The 18,638-nt window shown below is 38.1% G+C and overlaps 2 protein-coding genes and 1 long non-coding RNA gene across 6 annotated transcripts in view; 1 reads left to right on the plus strand and 2 right to left on the minus strand.

The window, feature by feature from the left end:
* PSEN1 (presenilin 1) overlaps positions 1-10,399 on the minus strand; it is a 95,843-nt gene extending 85,444 nt beyond the window's left edge. For 2 of the 4 annotated variants that reach the window (XM_004466055.4, XM_004466054.4), the window contains exon 1: positions 10,261-10,399. The gene's annotated coding sequence lies outside the window, so the exon portion shown is untranslated. The other 2 variants (XM_058293108.1, XM_023591027.2) reach the window with 2 other exon arrangements.
* Positions 10,400-10,456: 57 nt separating this feature from the next.
* On the plus strand, positions 10,457-12,731 carry LOC131277905 (uncharacterized). Its single transcript, XR_009184947.1, has 2 exons — positions 10,457-10,866; positions 12,600-12,731. It is a non-coding gene; the product is annotated as an uncharacterized lncRNA (long non-coding RNA).
* A 1,897-nt stretch (positions 12,732-14,628) lies between these two features.
* The window catches only part of RBM25 (RNA binding motif protein 25), a 57,816-nt gene continuing 53,806 nt past the window's right edge, over positions 14,629-18,638 (minus strand). Inside the window, exon 19 of the mRNA XM_004466053.5 lies at positions 14,629-18,302. Coding sequence (XP_004466110.1) covers positions 18,210-18,302 — 93 coding nt within the window. The 3' untranslated portion in view covers positions 14,629-18,209. The remainder of the gene's footprint in view (positions 18,303-18,638) is intronic.

Below are 18,638 nucleotides of genomic sequence, written 5' to 3' on the forward strand. Positions count from 1 at the left end.
TTTGAGAGGAGTCCAGGATCACCCACACCAGTCTCTGGGGAGAGAGTGTCGCCTGATGATGTCATGATTTGGACACATTTCTCAGCCTCAGAACTGTAAGCTTACAAATCAATAAACCTCTACTGTAAAAGCCATCCATTTCTGGTATATTGCCTTGGCAGCCTGAAAAAACTAAAACAGTACCACACGAATGCAAAGCATTAATAATAGAAAAAACTGTGTGTGTGTGGGTGATATACTGGAACTCTGTGCTTTCTGCAAGATATTTCTGTAAACCTACAACTTCTCTAATACAAAGAAAAATAACACTTTTATTTAGAGAATTTTTAAAAAACTGTCTTTCATGTGTTCTCCTCCAGGTCAAGCCTTCTAAGGACCTCATGGACTGCTGTCACTTGTAGGCTCCCAGATTAGATCTGAAATAGGATTTTATGAAGTCATCCAGAGTTGGTTTATTCCTAGTTAATTCATTCACACCAATCAAATTCTCATAAAACCAATCTGTAACCCACAAATGTATTAACTTGTCCATGACCTTGGACTAACTAACACATTGTCAGCTTAAGGTACTTCCTTGGTCATGAGGTCAACTTGCAAAACCAAATTACTGTCAATCACAAAGAAACTAAATGACTTCAGATTCAGAGCAAAGGGAGCTGAAAGATCTTAAAGCATGTCTTCAATAAATGTCTTCCTTTCTCTGTTCTGACCAACCCCTCATTTTTTTTTAGGAGGCACCAAAAATTTAACCCAGGACCCTGTACATGGGAAGCAGGTGCTCAACCACTGAACTACATCTACTCCCCCAACCTGATTTTCATATCTCCATAAAGTTTTGTCTAGTGCTCTTAAGTTTACAAAATTCTTTCTGTCATCTCCTTTCATTTTATCTTTACCACAATGTCCCAAGGTAGGAAGAAGAGGAAATATACCTATTTTACAAAAGCAGAAGGAGATCCAGAGAAGTTCAGTGATTTAAGATCCATAATTAGTTAGGCAGAGCCACAGCAAGCATCACAGACTCCTCTCAGCCTCATGCCTCTCTTGCATCCTGGCACAGCCTTATTCTTCACATCGCTCTCTTGCCCAGCATTCACCCTCCTGGGGACACAGCCCCAATTGCCTGCCAACTTTAATATTATCAATCAATTCTTTATGACTTCAACTTTCCTTTTCATAGAAATCCTTCAAAATATAGTTTAAAAACATCTACTGCCTTCCTAAAGTAGCATTCTAATTAATAAAGAGTATCTAAAATATTACCATGAACATAAATATTCATATAGAAACATATTTTTTCAATGTCCTGTTTCATTTTTCCCTTTTCACATCAGTATTCTTAAGCCTCGATATACTCCATTTTTTTCTGATTATTTTTTCAACAAAAATGCATAAAATACGGGGAGCTGATGTAGTTCAAGTGGTTGAGTGCCTGCTTCCCATATACAAGGTCATGGGTTCAATCTCTGGTGCCTCAAAAACAAACAAATGAAAAAACCAACTCTCATTGGGGAATGGATGTAGCTCAGTGGTTGAGTGCCTGCTTCCCATGTACCAGATCCTGGGTTCAATTCCCAGGACCTTCTCAAAACAAATAATAAAATTTTTAAAAATGCACAAAACAACTCTTTATTCCAGTAAAGTAATACTGAGTTTAAATTAACCCTTAATTATCTATATTTGGATCATTCAAATCATGACAAAATTTGTTTTTAATTTTTTTATTAGAGAAGTTGCAGGTTTACAGAAAAATCATGCAGAAAATAGAGTTCCCATATACCCCTTCATTATTAACACTTTCCATTAGTATGATACCTTTGTTATAACTGATTAAAAAATACTATAATAGTACTATTAAATATGGTCCATCATTTACAATAGGGTGTTATTTTTTCTTCCCATATACCATCCTATTATTAACATCTTATATGCGAATTAACACATTTGGTACACGTGTTCTAATTCATGAAAGAACACTCCTATAATTGTACTATTGAGTGTAGCCCATCATGTACAGTAAGGTTCACTGTGTTGTATGGTCCCATGTTTGATCTTTTAATTTCTATTCTCATAACTTATATATCACCTAAAATTTCCCCTTTTAACCACATTTATATATACAATTCAGTGCTGTTAATTACATTTACAATGTTGTATTACTATCACCTCCATCCATTACCAAAATCCACCCAAACAGAAATTCTGTACAATTTAAGCATTAACTAAAATTCCCTATCCCAAACCCATCACTTAGTAACCTATATTCGAGATTCTAATTCTATAAGTTAGTTTATTCTAATTATTTCGTGTCAGTGAAATCATACATTATCTGCCCATTTGTGTCTGGCCTATTTCACTCAACATGATGTCTTCAAAGTTCATCCATGTTATCACATGAATCAAAACATCATTCCTTCTTAATGCTGAATAGTATTCTGTTGTATGTATACACATTTTGTTTATTGATTCATGTGTTGATGGACCAGTGAGCGAATGTCTACTCAATTCCCTGTTTTCAATTCTTTTAGGTATATACCTAGTAGTGGAATTGCCATGCCACATTGTAATGCTATACTTGGCTTTCTCAGGAACCACCAAACTGTTTTCCACAGCAGTCGCACCACTTTACATTCCCACCAGCAATGAATGAATGTTCATATTTCTCCACATTCTCTCCAACAATTGTAATTTTCTGTTATTTTTTTAGAGTAGTCATTCTAGTAGGTGTGAAATGGTATCTCATTGTGGTTTTGATCTGCATTTCCTTAACAGCTAATGATGTTGAACACATTTTCATGTGCTTTTTAGCCATTTGTATATCCTCCTCAGAGAAATGTTTATTCAAGTCTTTTGCCCATTTTTTAAACTGGGATTTTTGTATTTTTCTTGTTGAGTTGTAGGATTTCTTTAGACCCGTATCATATATATGGCTTCCAAATATTTTCTCCCACCAAGTAGGTTGTCTTTTCACTTTCGTAACAATGTCTTTTGATGCACAAAAGTTAATTTTGATGTGGTCCCATTTATCTACTTTTTTCTTTTGTTGCTTGTGCTTTGGGCTTAAAGACTAAGAAACCATTGCCTAACACAAGCTTCTAAAGATGCTTACCTATGTTTTCTTCGAGGAATCTTATAGTCCTGGTTCTTATATTTAAATCCTTGATCCATTTTGGGTTAATTTTGGTATATGGTGTGAGATAAGGGTCCTCCTTCATTCTTTGCATATGGATATTCAATTCTCTCAGCACTATTTGCTGAAGAGACTATTCTTTCCCAGTTGAGTAGACTTAGCAGATTTGTCAAAAATCAGTTAACCATAGAAGTGAGGGTCTATTTCTGAACTCTCAATTCAATTCCATTGGTCTATATAATCTATATTTGTGCCAGTTCCATGATTTTTAAACTTTTTTTAGATTTATTTTATATCTGCCTACCCCCTTGTTGTTTGTACTTGCTGTCTGCTCTCTTTGTCTGTTCATTATATGTTCTCTATGTCTGCTTGTTTTCTTTTTAGGAGGCACCAGGAACTGACCTTCCATGTGGGAGGGAGGTGCCCAATCACTTGAGTCACCTCCGCTCCCTACTTTACAGCTCTATAATGAAAAATTTAAAAGCCCTTAGGAATCTGTCATTAATATCTCATATAATCTCTTAGAAACAAAACAAGCAATCAAGTAGAGTTAGCTAAATGAATCAAGAAGCAAGAAAGGGCAACAGCAGGCAAAAACAAAGTGCACTGCACTTTTGGTGATCATTCACTAAGTAAGAATTCATTGGAAGCGGACTTGGCCCAATGGATAGGGCATCTGCCTACCACATGGGAGGTCCGTGGTTCAAACCCTGGGCCTCCTTGACCCATGTGAAGCTGGCCCATGCACAGTGCTGATGTGCACAAGGAGTGCCGTGCCATGCAGGGGTGTCCCCTGCGTAGTGGGTTCCACGCGTAAGGAGTGCGCCCTGTAAGGAGAGCAGCGCAGCGCGAAAGAAAGTGCAGCCTGCCCAAGAATGGCACTGCACACATGGAGAGCTAACACAAGATGACAGCAACAAAAAGAAACACAGATTCCCGGTGCCGCTGATAAGGATAGAAGTGGTCACAGAAGAACACACAGCGAATGGACACAGAGCAGACAACTGGTGGGGGCAGGGGGGCGGGGCGGGAAGGAGGGAGAAATAAATAAACAAATCTTTTTTTAAAAAATAAAAAAAGTAAGAGTTCACTGATTATCTACTTACATGTAAAACTCAGATTCAGATCCTGGAGGGATTTATTTATTTACTTGCTAATTATTATGTTCACTTTACCCATATTACACTATGGCACAGAGAAGGTAACCCACTTGCCCAAGGTCGCACATCTAGTAAGCAATGCTGATGACTGTGTACAACTCATCCTTGCCCTCTAGGAGCTCATAGTAATGAGCATTACGGTAAAATGAGGGAAGCAGTTGTGGCTCAACTGATAGAGCATTCACCTACCATATGGAGGGTCCAGGGTTCAAACCCAGGGCCTTCTGATCCGTGTGGTAAACTAGCCCAGGCGCAGTGCTGCCTGTGCACAAGGAGTGCTGTGCCACGCAGGGGTGTTCCCTGTGTAGGGGTGCCCCACACGCAAGGAGTGCACCCCACAAGGAGAGCTGCCCCATGTGAAAAAAGCACAGCCCACTCAGGAGTGGTGCTGCATCAGCTCCCCGTGTGTGCAGCAAAATGACGCAACAACAGCAAAAAAATTGACAGTTTCCCGGTGTCACATGACAAGAATGCAAGTGGACACAACACACAGTGAATGGACACAGAAAGCAGACAACGGAGGGGAAGGGGAGAGAAATTAAAAAAAAAAAATTTGAAATCTTAGGAAAAAAAGGTACAATGAGCTTATTTTTATTATTAATAATAACTATGGCTTAGAAGCAAATGAGATCTTAAATTTCAATAACTGGTCTAACTGTAAATTAAAAACAGAAGTGCTAAAGGCATCCCCCAATATATAGTCCTACTATTTCTTTAAAAATAGAAAAAAAAAGGATAAGGTATAATGAGAATCTGGTCATTTAAATTTAAATAGTTTCCAATTTTAACATTATCTTATACGATCTATTCAGCTACTATAAGAAATCATACAACTGATTGATCATTCTGGAACTTTCTCAAATCTTACAAGAATCATCGAAAATATAGTGGTCACTTTAGCATATCCCAATAATATTTTCAAAAGACTTTTCGCTTTCCATTTGATTCTAAAAAAAAAAGTGCCATGAGGAAAGGCATCTACATTTATACATGAAGAATGAGGTTGAGGAAAGGTGAAAGAATGTGCCCATCCTCCAGAACCCAGGCCCTCTGTTGCTCAGTCCAGGTCTTGTCCAGTTCACCCAGAAGCCTCATGTTCCCCTGATGCTCTGGAGATCACAATGCCAAAGGATGGCCTTTCCTTAAAGAGCTGCTCTACATGGAGCTCAGGAGGAAGGAGAGGCAGGGCTAGTGAACACACACACACTGTTGGCACAAAGAAAGGGGCAGGCAAAGCCAGACTGGAGTCTGGTCCAGTAACAGCTGCAAACAATTGATGACTGCACTGAGAAGGTCAATAACCCCACTGTTCAGGCAGCCATGGCAAAGACTTTACATTCTTAGCAGAGCACCGAGAACTAGAAGACAGTTGCTGAGAAGTAAGGATAGTACGTGTGCAGAGGGAGAGGAGAGCAGGGATGGAAGTAGATTTGGGTGTTTTCGCTCTCTGACCACTTCCTAAGGACTAAGACTGACACAGCACGACACCTGAATGCACTGCCATCCATTTTCTTTATCTCAAGACATTTAATCAGATAAAAGGAAAAAGAAATCTTTCTCTGATGGGCAAATGCAATTTCTATTATAATGTATACAAAGAGAGATGTACCCAGAAAACTTTGTACCCACAGCGCTGTTAAAAAGGATCACAGGAACAAAGTTTAGAATCTAAAAATAACTTGATTAAAAATCTCATTCAAGGAAGCTCCATTAGAAAAGTACATTTTGTCTCTCACTATATCCCAAGGTAACAACTAAATCCCAAATTTCTATAGAGCAGGGCTAAGTGACTATTCCTATAATTTTCTTTCTTGACTCTCAGAAATAAAACGCCAACAAACTTTGTATTCTACAAAAGTAAACATCTTCATGAGGCTTTTTACCACGGTATTCTCCAGTAAAAGGGCTTGTGGCTTGCTTTAATGACTCTGGCACTTAATTAGTTTCTTTCACTTGGAAAACTGCTAAAAAAATAGATTAAAAAGTATTTTTTGATGCATCTGCATTTTAATGCTAAGTTGTTTTCAAGTGACAAACAAGCTATGATTTAGTCTTTTTCCACAAAAGTATTTAACCAGCCTTGGTGTTACTTTGACAGTATTTCCCTTAACAAAGAGCCCAAGTTCTGATGATATGGATAGGTTGGTAGAGCCTCTACTTGAGTTTTTAAAAGCTCATACCCAACAGTAAATGTAACCCAACTCTAAACTGCAATCTATAATCAACATTTTAAAATACTGTAAAACTTTTGGAATTACACTGTGGGAAGACTCCTCTAATTTTTAACAGACTAGGAACAAATACTAATCCCAGCTAAAGAGACTTTGTGAAAGTTGGAGATGTCAAAAAGAGCAAGAATAGTGATATATCTTATTTGGTGATTTTGTTTTTCTCCTTCCATCTCACTTCACTTCTCTGAATCATCTGTGGCAGATTAGATTATTATTCAGCAACTATTTACTCCCTCCCCCCAACCTCTCTGGTGATGTTGGACTTGGCTCTGTCATTTGCTTGGCCTCACGGTGGGACAGTCTACCCTGTGCTTTTGGGCACAATCACATGACTTGCAGATCTTCACAGATATGGCACAAGCAGGGGCTTGAACTAGATTTGTGCAGTCGGTCTTGTCTTCTTGCACTTCTGCTGTAGCTTTAAGAAAAGCTTACCACGGGTAGCCATTGCCCCTTCAGTCCAGGCCCCAGAATGAGACATGCAAAAGCAGCTGCCTCAGCTGGCCCGCAGAACTGCACTGTGAAGCAGACCTCTGAGTGAGAATAAATGCTCTAACGCACTGAATTTTCAGGAGCTTTGCTATGTAGTGTTATTGCGGTAACTTGTTTTTAAATAATAATGGTTATATGGACTCAGAAGATGAAATGAAGATGAACAACCAAGGACTTAACAATCACAAGTCCAGAATCCCTTATGTGACTCTTTTAGGATTAAATGTGTTTCTGAATTAAGATTTTTTTCATTTTATAAAGGTAATATGTTATAGACACAATTTATTACATAATGCTCCCACAGGGCTTAGGCAGAACATCCAAATCAAACACATTAGCCTAGAGTGAGTCTAAATGAAAGTCTATAGAGAAACATATGAATACTCTTAAATCACATAAAGACTATAAATAGGCTCAGGTCAGACTTTGTTGTCAAATGAGTTATGAAAAACCTTTCGATTTTCATATGTTTTTGGATTTCAGGATTATGAATATGGGATTATGGCTCTGTATTGTCAATATTTCTGTAAATAAAAATAATTTTTTCCTAAAGAACATTTAATTTCAATAACTCCAGGAAGAAGGTATGATTACCCTAAGTCATAATGTCAAATTCTCTTTGGAAATAGGTAGAATACAACTAATTTTTAATGGGGGGGGGTAATTACTTACATCTAATTAATGTACAAATCATTGGTTATTACTCTATAATGCCTTTTGCTTTGGATCACCTTAAACAAGGGACAGTACAAGGCACTGTGAAAATCAAACAGTAATACCCTTTAATCAACAAACACTGGGTTTCCTCAACACACCACACACTATGATAGGCACTCAGTTTACTACTGAAATCAGAAACTGCTTCTGTTTTCATAAGGAGCTTACTATCTAGCAGGGAAGATAGGCAAGCAATTTTTATATCGATTACATGTGGAAATGAAAATATTTTGGACTGGGTTAAATAAACTATTCAAATTAATTTCACCTGTGACTTTTTACCTTTTAAAAATGTGTTTGTTTAAAGTAAAAATTACATTCGTGCCTTGTATTATGCTTCTATTGGACATCGTTGCTCTAAATCTTCAGTTATTTCTTCTATACCAGGTCTAATACTTAAAATCCCTGATGAATCTTTTCCTTCCTGAAACTTCTCTGTCTTCCTCAGTTTTTGTGACACTGCACTATCGAGGTTCTCCTTCCACACTTAGCCTCCCCCGCTGGTTTCTCGCCCTTGTTTTGTCCCTCATTGTTAGTGTTCCTAAGTGTCTGTCCTTGGCTCCCTTGTCCCCTTCCTTCCCTTAGGTGTCTCCTCCACTGCTCCAGCATCAACTGGAAAACCTATTTAAGTGACTCTGACGTTTATAGCTCCAGTCCTGTCGGTGGGACAGCTTCATCTGGTGGCCTTTCAACAGTAAATACTTTAAAACAACTTCCTCATCTTCCTCTTTAGAGTTCTTTCCTCCTAACTTCCTTTTTTTTCTGAGATCATCTCTTCCATTCTCCAAGCTCAAAACCTCCTACTCAACTTTATATGTTATTTCTTGCGTCTCAAGTCGTTGCCCCATCAGGTTCACATTTCAGCTTTCTAAGCCTCTGTCACCACCCAAATTGAACTCTCGTTATATTTCACTTGAACTATGCAAGAGTCACCTCCACTCTCTTACTCATTCTAGCCCCCAGTACCAGATTAATGTGCCTCACTCATTAGCAAAGCTCTGATCACAACAGTGCCACCCTCAAAATACCTTTCAAATCTGCCTGGCATCCATCAGGAGAAGCAGTAATAGAAGTCTTTGAAAAGGTCTTTGAGAATACATCCAAGAAAAATAAGTCTCTCCCTACAGTCTGATAAAATAGCAGTGCTCTCACTGCAGGAACAATGGGAACCTGGAACTGTGACCATAGCCTTGGTCACAGACAAATGTTACATCTTTTCTGCTCGTATGATACCCAATCCAACTTCAATCCTCAAGAATGGGAAAGACAGGAATCCATACAGCAGTCTTGTTCTAGTAGCGACCATTAACTTCAAATTCAGCAATAAGTCATATCCACTCAGAGAAAAAGCATACCAAATCTGTTGGAGCCATCTACCTAAGGACCAGGTGATTCATGCCACTTCTCTCATCTATTTGGGGGAGGAGGGGGGACGAGGATGTCCATGCGCCCAATAAATAGGCTTCTTTTTCACTGTAAGGTTTATTGTTAAAAAGAGGCTCAAGTTGGTTGAACTCTGCAGATGGAATAGGAAAACTGAAATAGGCTTTTTGCAGGTAACTGAAATTAAATATATGCTGCAGGCTCCCATCTACTTTCTTGTTTCACCTTCTTCATAAGTTATTTAATGTTCAGGGTGAGATGCTGAACACTTATTTTAAGACCCAGAGGCCCGTTTGAGGTACACCCTCTGATTTTAACACCCTCCTCCCCCTTCAACTATTCCACTATAAAAGATAACTCAAATAGCAAGATTCTCTTAACCACATCTGATCTCTCCTGGCCTCAAATTTCAGAGACTGTCACGACCTCAAAATGTGCACTGCCATAAAGTTATTTGTATACTATTCTTATCTCCCCTACTAAACCTTCAAGACTTTCTCCAATTTTGTCCAAAATAGGCAAACAACGCTTCTAAAATTATTAAAGTATCTTCCTACATGAGTAGAAGATATTTATAACCAAGTATCTGAGAGGAAGGAAAAAATATTGACGACAAACGCAAAGCACTGTCCATACTTGCTTCGTTACAATCCCGATCAAGGCAAAGATATCAGACTCTGCTTTCCGTCTCAAACGTTGAGGCAGGGAACTTGGTGCCCCTCGATTCTCCTGAACCAGGACACACTCAGGCAGGAGGCGCGGAGTTTCACCAGTTGCTCAACCAGACTCAGCGCGAGGCGCTTCCTCTTTCCTCCTCCTCCACTCCAACCAACACGATCAATCCCGGCCCAAGGCACCTGCGCCCTGAGACATCTTCGGGAAACCAGCATTTCCGGACCAAGGGTCCGAAGGAGAATCTCTCTGCGACCGCACCCCGCGCCAAGCCGGGTGTCCGAGAAACCGGCCGCCCCTGCTCGTTTCCCACGCGGGGTTCCTCGGCCCCCGCCCGGCCGCGCCCCGCCCCTCATCCTCGAGGGCACCGGCTCCGCAGCTCGGGCGGTGACAGAGCTGGGGCCTGCCCGCGGGCCCCCGTGACCGCACCGGGTCAGGGACGCTTTCCTCTCTCCCAGGACTCCCCACCACGCACCTCCTCTTTCCTCGGCGCCGCCGGCCGCTCACCACCGACGTCCCTTCCCGAGCAGCCGCTGTTTTGTTTCCGATGTGAAATCGCGGACCCCGCAGCTACCCGTCCCAAGCCCCGCCCGAGAAGCCTCGCCGGCGTCGTCACTTCCGGCTCGGCGTCGTTGGCGGCCCGCCCGTCGGGGGAGGGGAGGAGCCGGGTTGGCAGGGGGCGCCCTCCTGTACCGCCCGCTGGTGGCGAGGACAGCCCTGGGCTCCGGCGGGCTTTCCCCGCCTGCTGGAGCCCACCCGGGGTGCTGGCGAGGGTTCAGGCTGTCTGGGATCCGCGACTACGTGAACCAGCGTGCCTCTCCCGGCTCATAAATGATAGCATCTTTAAATCTAACGCTTCTTTGATTTATCCATCATGGTTATTTTTAGTGTTTCTCAAAAAGAGAACCACCTGCATCACGATCAAGAGGATACTAGTTAAAATTGTGAATACCTGGGCCCCATCTACCCAGCCCTCTGAGTCAAAAAAGGTCTAGTGAATGGGAAGAACCTGAGAAGCCGCATTTTAAACATCTCTGGGATTCTTGAGCTCTTAAGTTTGGGAACAGCAACCCTCCCGATGGTAAGCTTCTAGGGAGCAGAAAATGGGACTTCGCGTCTTATTTTTGGTACCCCAAGACCTAACATATCTTGTATACAGTGCTCAAATGGCCTACTGGATTTTTGCATCCACTAGCTTTTTCTTCAAATTACAGTAAAGGCAACAGTACCAACAACTTAACCCTTCAGCAAAATACCACACTCGTACATTCATCAAAAGGCTCAAAGCAAGCAATGAATACCGTTAAAACCAAAGTTGAACAATAGTGACATGTTCAAACTTACAGGTAATTGGAAATCAATAACATGGTGTCTGGTCAAATTCGATATTTTAAGTTTCTTTTAAATTCCCCCAAAATATCTCTTCACATTTCTAGAGCATCAATTTCCCAATTTCTGCTACTCCACTTCCAACCCTGCTCCAATCCATCAACAGATTTAAAGTTTTTATATATAAAAACTTGGCAAAAGTTATTTTTTTCCACTAACAAGGAAAAAAGTGTTAAGTTTTTGAGAAAAAGGTTGGCAGAAAAAACGTTTTCTTTTTTAGTTACCAGGGCTGGGGATTGAACCTGGGACCTTATAGACCTTATATGTGGGAAGCCAGAGCTCAAATGCTGAGCCATCTCGGCTCCCAAAAGATACTTTAAGTCCTCCTCTGTATCCCCTCCTCACACACACTCCATTAAGATTCACATGGCATAGCACTTTCATAAAGTTATTAATTCCAAAAAGAGATACTGGATTGTTTGTAATCTGGTCTGTACCTGGGCGTGATTGTTATGATTAGGGTTTTGACTGGGCCACCTCCTTACCGCTTTGAGTCCCCACCCACCAAGGAGACACAGATAAAAGGCATCGCAAAGGAGCGAGTTGAGGGTTTTTGATGTTGACGTTTTTGATGTTGGAGTTTGATGCTGAAACCTTAAGCTGGAGCCCTGGGAAGTAAGCACACAGAGGAAAAGAGAAGCAAGCCCCAAAAAGAGAGGAACCCTGACCCCAGGAAGAAGCAAGCTCTGGGAGCAGAAGAAGCCTGAACCCAGAGAGAAGCAAGACCCGGAAGGGAGGAACCCAGGAAGCCTGAACCCTCACAGACGTCGGCAACCATCTTGCTCCAACACATGAAAAAAGACTTTCGTGGAGGGAAGTAACTTATGCTTTATGGCATCTGTAAGCTCCTACCCCAAATAAATACCCTTTATTAAAACCAACCAATTTCTGGTATTTTGCATCAGCACCCCTTTGGCTAATACACAAGGATATAGATTTTTGCCTGTTTGCTTAGTTTGTTCACTTACATATTACAAGTGATGAAATAGTGACTGGCAGTGTAAGAGATCAAAATATTTGTGGAGCAAGCATAGGCTAAAACCCACCTACTTGTCAACTAGATCAATCTTTTTTAATAGTTTGGTAATATGAGGAGAAAGTCATAAAATGCCAGTAAAACTATTGTTAGAAAATCTCAAAACAAAAATTGTGTGCAAAGATGTTCATGGAGCTTTACAACAAAAACTGGGGAACTAAATGTACAAAAACTATAGTTCACCAACTTTACAAAATTTGTCATTGAATTTGTTTATGAAGGTTGTATAAGAGAAATTCTGTCAAAGACATGGTTTACGTAAATAGAACTATGTCAAAACACACTGCAAAAAGAAACCAAAAAAGGCTGTAAAAAGATAATAGGGAACTGTGACTTAGAATAACTGAACTATAGATGATTTCTCATTTTGTTTTTTGTTTTTTTTTAAGGAATATGAATATCTAAGATGCACCAAGAAGGAAGAGCCAGCAAGACTGGGAAAGACAAGGACCAGAACAAGGCAAAAGTGACACCCTGGATACCTAGAAAGAAGAGTTCCAAATACACTGCAATTAATAGTACTTAAAGTAGAATGTATCCTCTTACAAGGCCACAAAGTTTCTCATTTAGGCAAGAGTTTTCAGTAGAATGGTGTGGTAGAACCAGAATAGTTGAGTGACATTTGAGAAATTTGGGGGGCACACACACTATAAAGCTACTACTCTCCTGGAATCTCAGTGATTAAGGGCAATAGGGATCTAGGGAAATTTGTTTTTTAAAAACATATACCAGAGTGAAGATATTGGAAATACTGAGCAAAAAACCCAGAATTGTTAGAAACTGGAGCCAGTGGGGTGGGGACTTTTGGAAAGGATGGATGTAGTACCCATTGTTAATTAGAGAGTGAAGGTTTTAGATAGATGTTGTCACAAACTATGCCTAGTGACACCTCCCTTTTTTCGTAAGTTAAAACTTTTTAAGTTTGAGAATTATTTGCTGGGTGCAGGGGAGGAATCAAATCTTTCATTCAGTGAACACTTTTCAATGCCTATTTTGGCACTGGGGTTTAAAAATAAAATCTGCAGTGTATGTGCAAAAGATGAGTGAACAAATAGTACTGAAGGTGCTTTTACATCTTCCCCAGACGCGTTGGCCAATTTTGGAGCAAAAATGGAGAAGCCAATGATAATTGAAATGGTGGCAAAAACCAGTATTAAGTGTAGAAAAGATAAAGGAAAATGCTGGACTTGTTAGAAAAACTTCTTGGGGAGGAAGACTAGAGAGGCTAGATCAGTCACTACTGTAAAGTCAGGTCCTTAGTTTTCAACCATAAAAATAAGGCAAGTCATTTACACCAATGATGCCAAGGCAATCCATTAACACTTGCCACATATAAGCAGTTTGCCTTTATTTATATGCAAGCCACTACTGTGTTTCCTATGGGAGGAAAGAAGTAGAGATGATGAGATTAAATATTGTCACCAGAGTTCAGTGTTTGACCACATTCTCACTGTCTCCCAACTCTTTCTAAAATTAGTCCCCTTAGTCTGACACCTGAGGGGCTGGCTTTATCCATCCTATATTTCTAACCTTAAATTCAGAATATGGCGATCATCGTTCTATTACACCTAATTTCCATCTTGACAAACTTTGACAACCCCACTTTAAAAAAAAACCTGCCTCTATAATAAACTTAAAAGCAAGCTTCACTTTCCACCTATAGTATTCAAATCTCTTCACAATGAGTACTTCACTTAACGATACCATATTTTCTTAAAAAATCAGATTCTGGATTCTACGATGTAAAATGCTCACTAGTTTTTCCTTTTGTTATTAAAAGGAAAAATATTTTAAACTTTACTACACACACTTGACTACAAACTTTTCTGCTTGCACAGATTTGCTAAAAATCCTTTCATACCACCCTGGCATTTTTATCACCAAGCACTTCCCTCAGGGCCATACAGTATCTAGACCAGTTTGCGCAAAGTAATAACTTTCTGCAATCCTGATGTTCTATAACCTATGCTGTTCAAATGTGACTACTGAGCACTTGAAAATGTGAAGTGCAAAAAACTGGATTTTTACATTTTAATTTTGTCACACATGGCTGTGACAACTTAAAATAAAATTTAAAATTAACTTAAAATGTCACTAGTAGATCTAGACAATGAGTTAGAATCCCATATGGGCCTCTAGATAACCAGGGAGAACTAACTAGCTGACTTCAATGCTCTCAACAACATACACTACCACTACTGAGAATCTTATTCTCCTCCCCTCAATCTTGAAGTTAGCTGATCAAGTCTGATAATTCTTTCAGTACTTTGCATAAATGTTATTAGTGTTTCTCTACTCTGTAATCATTCTTTCTTGCACACTATCAGCTAGTAGGGGAGAGCTTCTCTTATATTTATATTCACCTCCATGTTTGATAAATGTTCACTGAAAGAAAAAATAAAATACATAAAACGTAACTGCACACTTGGAATGTCATTTAATTCAAAACATGGCTTGAAAAAAATCTTTATTCACTTTTTATAGAAATTATCTTATTTCCTGGGCATTTCAGATTGCCATTCCTAATTTGACCTTCATGAAATGAAAAGCAAAAGATCTGTGAGATAAAAATGAAAGCATTCAGATGCAAATAAATGAACAAATAATACTTCAATAATTTACCACAATCACATTTAAAAAGTCTACTAGCTTATCATATACTCACTTTGGTCTAGAGTATGAATATAATAGTAACAGTTCCTGGATTTAAAAAATATATTTATGTATGTATATATGAATTTTCCAGTTTTCTTTTTGACACCTAGATTGACTGTTTCGATTGTTTCTTTGTCTATTTGGGATTCCTTTTCATACTCTTATCCAGTGGTATTCACAAGTCAATTTCATTCTCTCTTGCTGAGCAATATTTCTCAATTTCATATGGTTAAAGAAAACTGAAATACAACCTGGATAGGTCTATAACCATTTTGGCATAAAACCTTTAAGCAGTTTGGGTATAGAAACTTGGAAAATTTGTAACTTATTAGAAAGAGCTGGATAAGTAAGCCTCTATAGCATGGTATACCTGTTAATACTTAACATTTTCTTAATTTTTTTTTACTTCTTATTGAAGAAGAAAAAAACGATGTTTAGTTCAATTTGGTTCTTAAGTCCACTGTATTTCTTAGCTTGTCCACTATATCTGGATTCATGTCTGATTAATACCTGAAACAGTACTGGCCAATAAAATAATTATTAGCTTCTGCTATTAAATAATTTGTAGGGAAGTACTATGCTAAGATGCAAAGTAGGCAATAACAAAATTCTCTTAGAAAATGTTCTGGGTTATCAAGCCTAAAATATTAGGGTTGTTCTCAGGTATCATTTTGGAAGATTACTTTATATTCATGAACACACATCACATTCATCTGTATGTTTGTCTCAGAAAAATAACTTGCACTGTATAGTTCAGTACTGAGGAGACACTTGAAACCCTTGGTAATCAAAGTGTAGTGCTTGCAATCACCCGGAAGCTGGTTAGAAATGCCAAACTTTAGGTTCCAACCCAGACCAACGAAATCAGAATCTGCATTTTAACAAAACCCCATAGGTGATTCAGGTACCAACTGAAGTCTGAGAAAAACTACTTTAAATAACTTTTTCTCCCTGTACAGAGATGTACATATTTAGAATTTTCAGTGCTAGATCAATAATAATTCTCAAGACAAAGTTTTTATAACAACTTGAATGGGAAATACAAATTAATATAAGATTTCCAAACAAATTTATATGCTTATGGTAAAGATAACCCAGAATGCCCAATTTGCTAGAAATTTCTTAATGTGTTTTCTCACGTATCAGAATACCCCAGTTTATACATCTCCAATTCTTCATATGCAATTCTGAACAAGCAGCTCTGAAAACCTAAAGGTTTTCATTAAGCTGCACGGAAAATCTGACAAACTGGCATTATCCCCACTCATTATGCTTCTGGTCATCTCCACTCACTATGACCTTTTCTGTTCTGCTGCATTAATGTTAATATTTGAATTTGGTGTCCTGACATACAAACTCCACTGGGAAGTGTTATAAAGTATATAATATATGCCCCTCAAGGTTTCAGATAAGAGGTATCTCTAACTTTTAGAAGGGCTCTTTAAGATAAACAGAGTTGAAAGAGCAGAACTCAAAGCAAGTGAAATTAAAAATCTACCCGAATAAACCTTCATGCTAATATAGGCTATTATGATGCCACAGAAGCAGAAACTGTGAATCTGAGAAAAAAGCTAGTTAGTAAATAGATTTGTATATAGCAAGGGGCATTTTTCTGAAATTAAGAAACCAGAATTTAAGACATTTTACACTAAAAAAGAATATTTTTATAGCTGCATAGATTAATCCAAATTAGAGATAAATGGCCTCTTTGACCTTCAGCTACTAATACTCAAAAATCAAAGTTCACCAAAAGTTCAGTCCATATTTTCAGTTTTCTAGAATGCACCACACAATTAAAACATGATGCCATTTATTTAACAAGACTCTGAAAGACTGAATCCCTCAGATCAAATATATACATTTTTAATATTTGAAATATTTACATAAAGGAACCATTTTGCGTTCCAATGTTAAAGAACAGTGTTTTTAAATGTCCTCTTAAGGTGTAAAAAAATCTATTAACTCAAGCTCACAGTTAAGTTTTTCTCTAACAGGCCCATCTTTATCATTCTTTTAAATAATTACACTGATATGGAAAAAGCTGCACCTAATTTATGTAAAGAACTGTATAAAACTTATTACATTTTCAGATCATTTTGCTCTCTAGTAAAGTTCTGATCTATAATAAACCAGCTCATGTGTGTCTCGAAGCTCATCAGTATATATTTCAACTTTGATGAGCAGAGGTAAATCAAAGTATGTGTGCACGTGTAACACACAAGGAGATACAGTTTACAGAACAAAGAAGTGAAAGCAGATAATTAGTGACTGGTAACTGCTTTAAATGATTTACTTTTCCCTTAGAAATGTAAACTTTATAAAGTACTAAGCTCAATTCTATTTGCATTTTATCCAACTTCTAATGTCTAAAATGGTCCAATTTTATCCTTTTTTTAAGAATTTTTCTTTTAAAAGGATTTTTTTCTCTTACCCTTTAGAAATAAAGTTGTTTTACAAAGCAAAAGTAAACTAAGGGCCAATCAATGGGAAATGCATTAAATAAAACTCTCAAGAATCTAAGAAACTGCCTCATTTCTGAACAATGAAATTGGGGGGGGGAAGATCACTATGATTCATACTCTCAACAAGAAAGGCTGAAGCAGCAAGCTATAAAGAGAGACATCCCATCCTGTTTAAAAGACTACTAGCTTACCACAAGAGACTAATAACCTAATTATCCCAGACTTTTGGGTTGGCACATTATCACTTTTCCTTTATGATTTCATTTTGCAATTAGGAAATGTTTAAGGGAGCCCTCCAAAGCAAATTAAGGAAAAGTAAAACTTTTACACATACATTCACACCAACACATTCATACAGAAATACAGAAGGAATGGACTGTCAATTTTTGCATTCTAATTTTAAATTCCACACCTTTGCGAGGCCTTGACATTTCTGACCAAAAGGGGGTAATAAATGTGAGTGGTACTCTTTCAATTAAAATTGTTCATGTTGGTTTCTATACAGTACAATTCAATATTAAGTGCAATTCTGCAAAAGAATTGGGGAGTCATTTTAATATTTACAAGGAACAAATCAGCAGAACAAGATTATATCAGATAGGCTGTGTACAGTAGCTGCGGCTTATAAAACATACCAGTAATTTGTACCTGGTGAGTATAAAGAGAACCAAGGTAGTACTCAGATGACTTTACAACCAAGGGAGTACACAGGGCTTCAACAAATCAGAGGACAAAAAAAAAAAAAAAAAAATTCACATTTTCTACATTAAAAAAAATTACAGATCTCACAAACGTCTTTGAGGACAAAGAAAACTTCAAAGTCCTTTGAATGGTGGGAAAGAAGAAGAAATCTGAAATGGAACGCTAAATGTAAAAAGAGTTTTACTTCACAAGACCAATTTTCTTGGCTTCTGTTTCATATATCAATAATCTCCACATTTTGACTATAAAAACTTCTGCTTCTTCATCAAGTACCTAGAGAAGAAAAATAACACATGAGATAATCAGCATCTCCAACAATACTAATCAATACAAAAAAGGCTTTTATCAATAAAAGACTTAAAGGAAATCTGTCTAGTGTGAGAAATGTATTAATTAATACACGTAAATTACAAAAAAAAAAAAAAAAAAAAAAAAAATCAGCACAATTCCAGTACTTTTCTGATTCAACTTTTATTCTAACTTTTACTCTTATTTTGTCTTTACAGATACTATATTTATCCATGTCTGGCAAAATTATTTCTTAAAAAAAGCAAATGCTTGTTATAAAGAACACAGTAATTTAAACAGAACTAAATATACATCTACATA

This window comes from Dasypus novemcinctus, chromosome 3 (assembly GCF_030445035.2).
Source record: "Dasypus novemcinctus isolate mDasNov1 chromosome 3, mDasNov1.1.hap2, whole genome shotgun sequence".
Classification (NCBI taxonomy): Eukaryota; Metazoa; Chordata; class Mammalia; order Cingulata; family Dasypodidae; genus Dasypus; species Dasypus novemcinctus.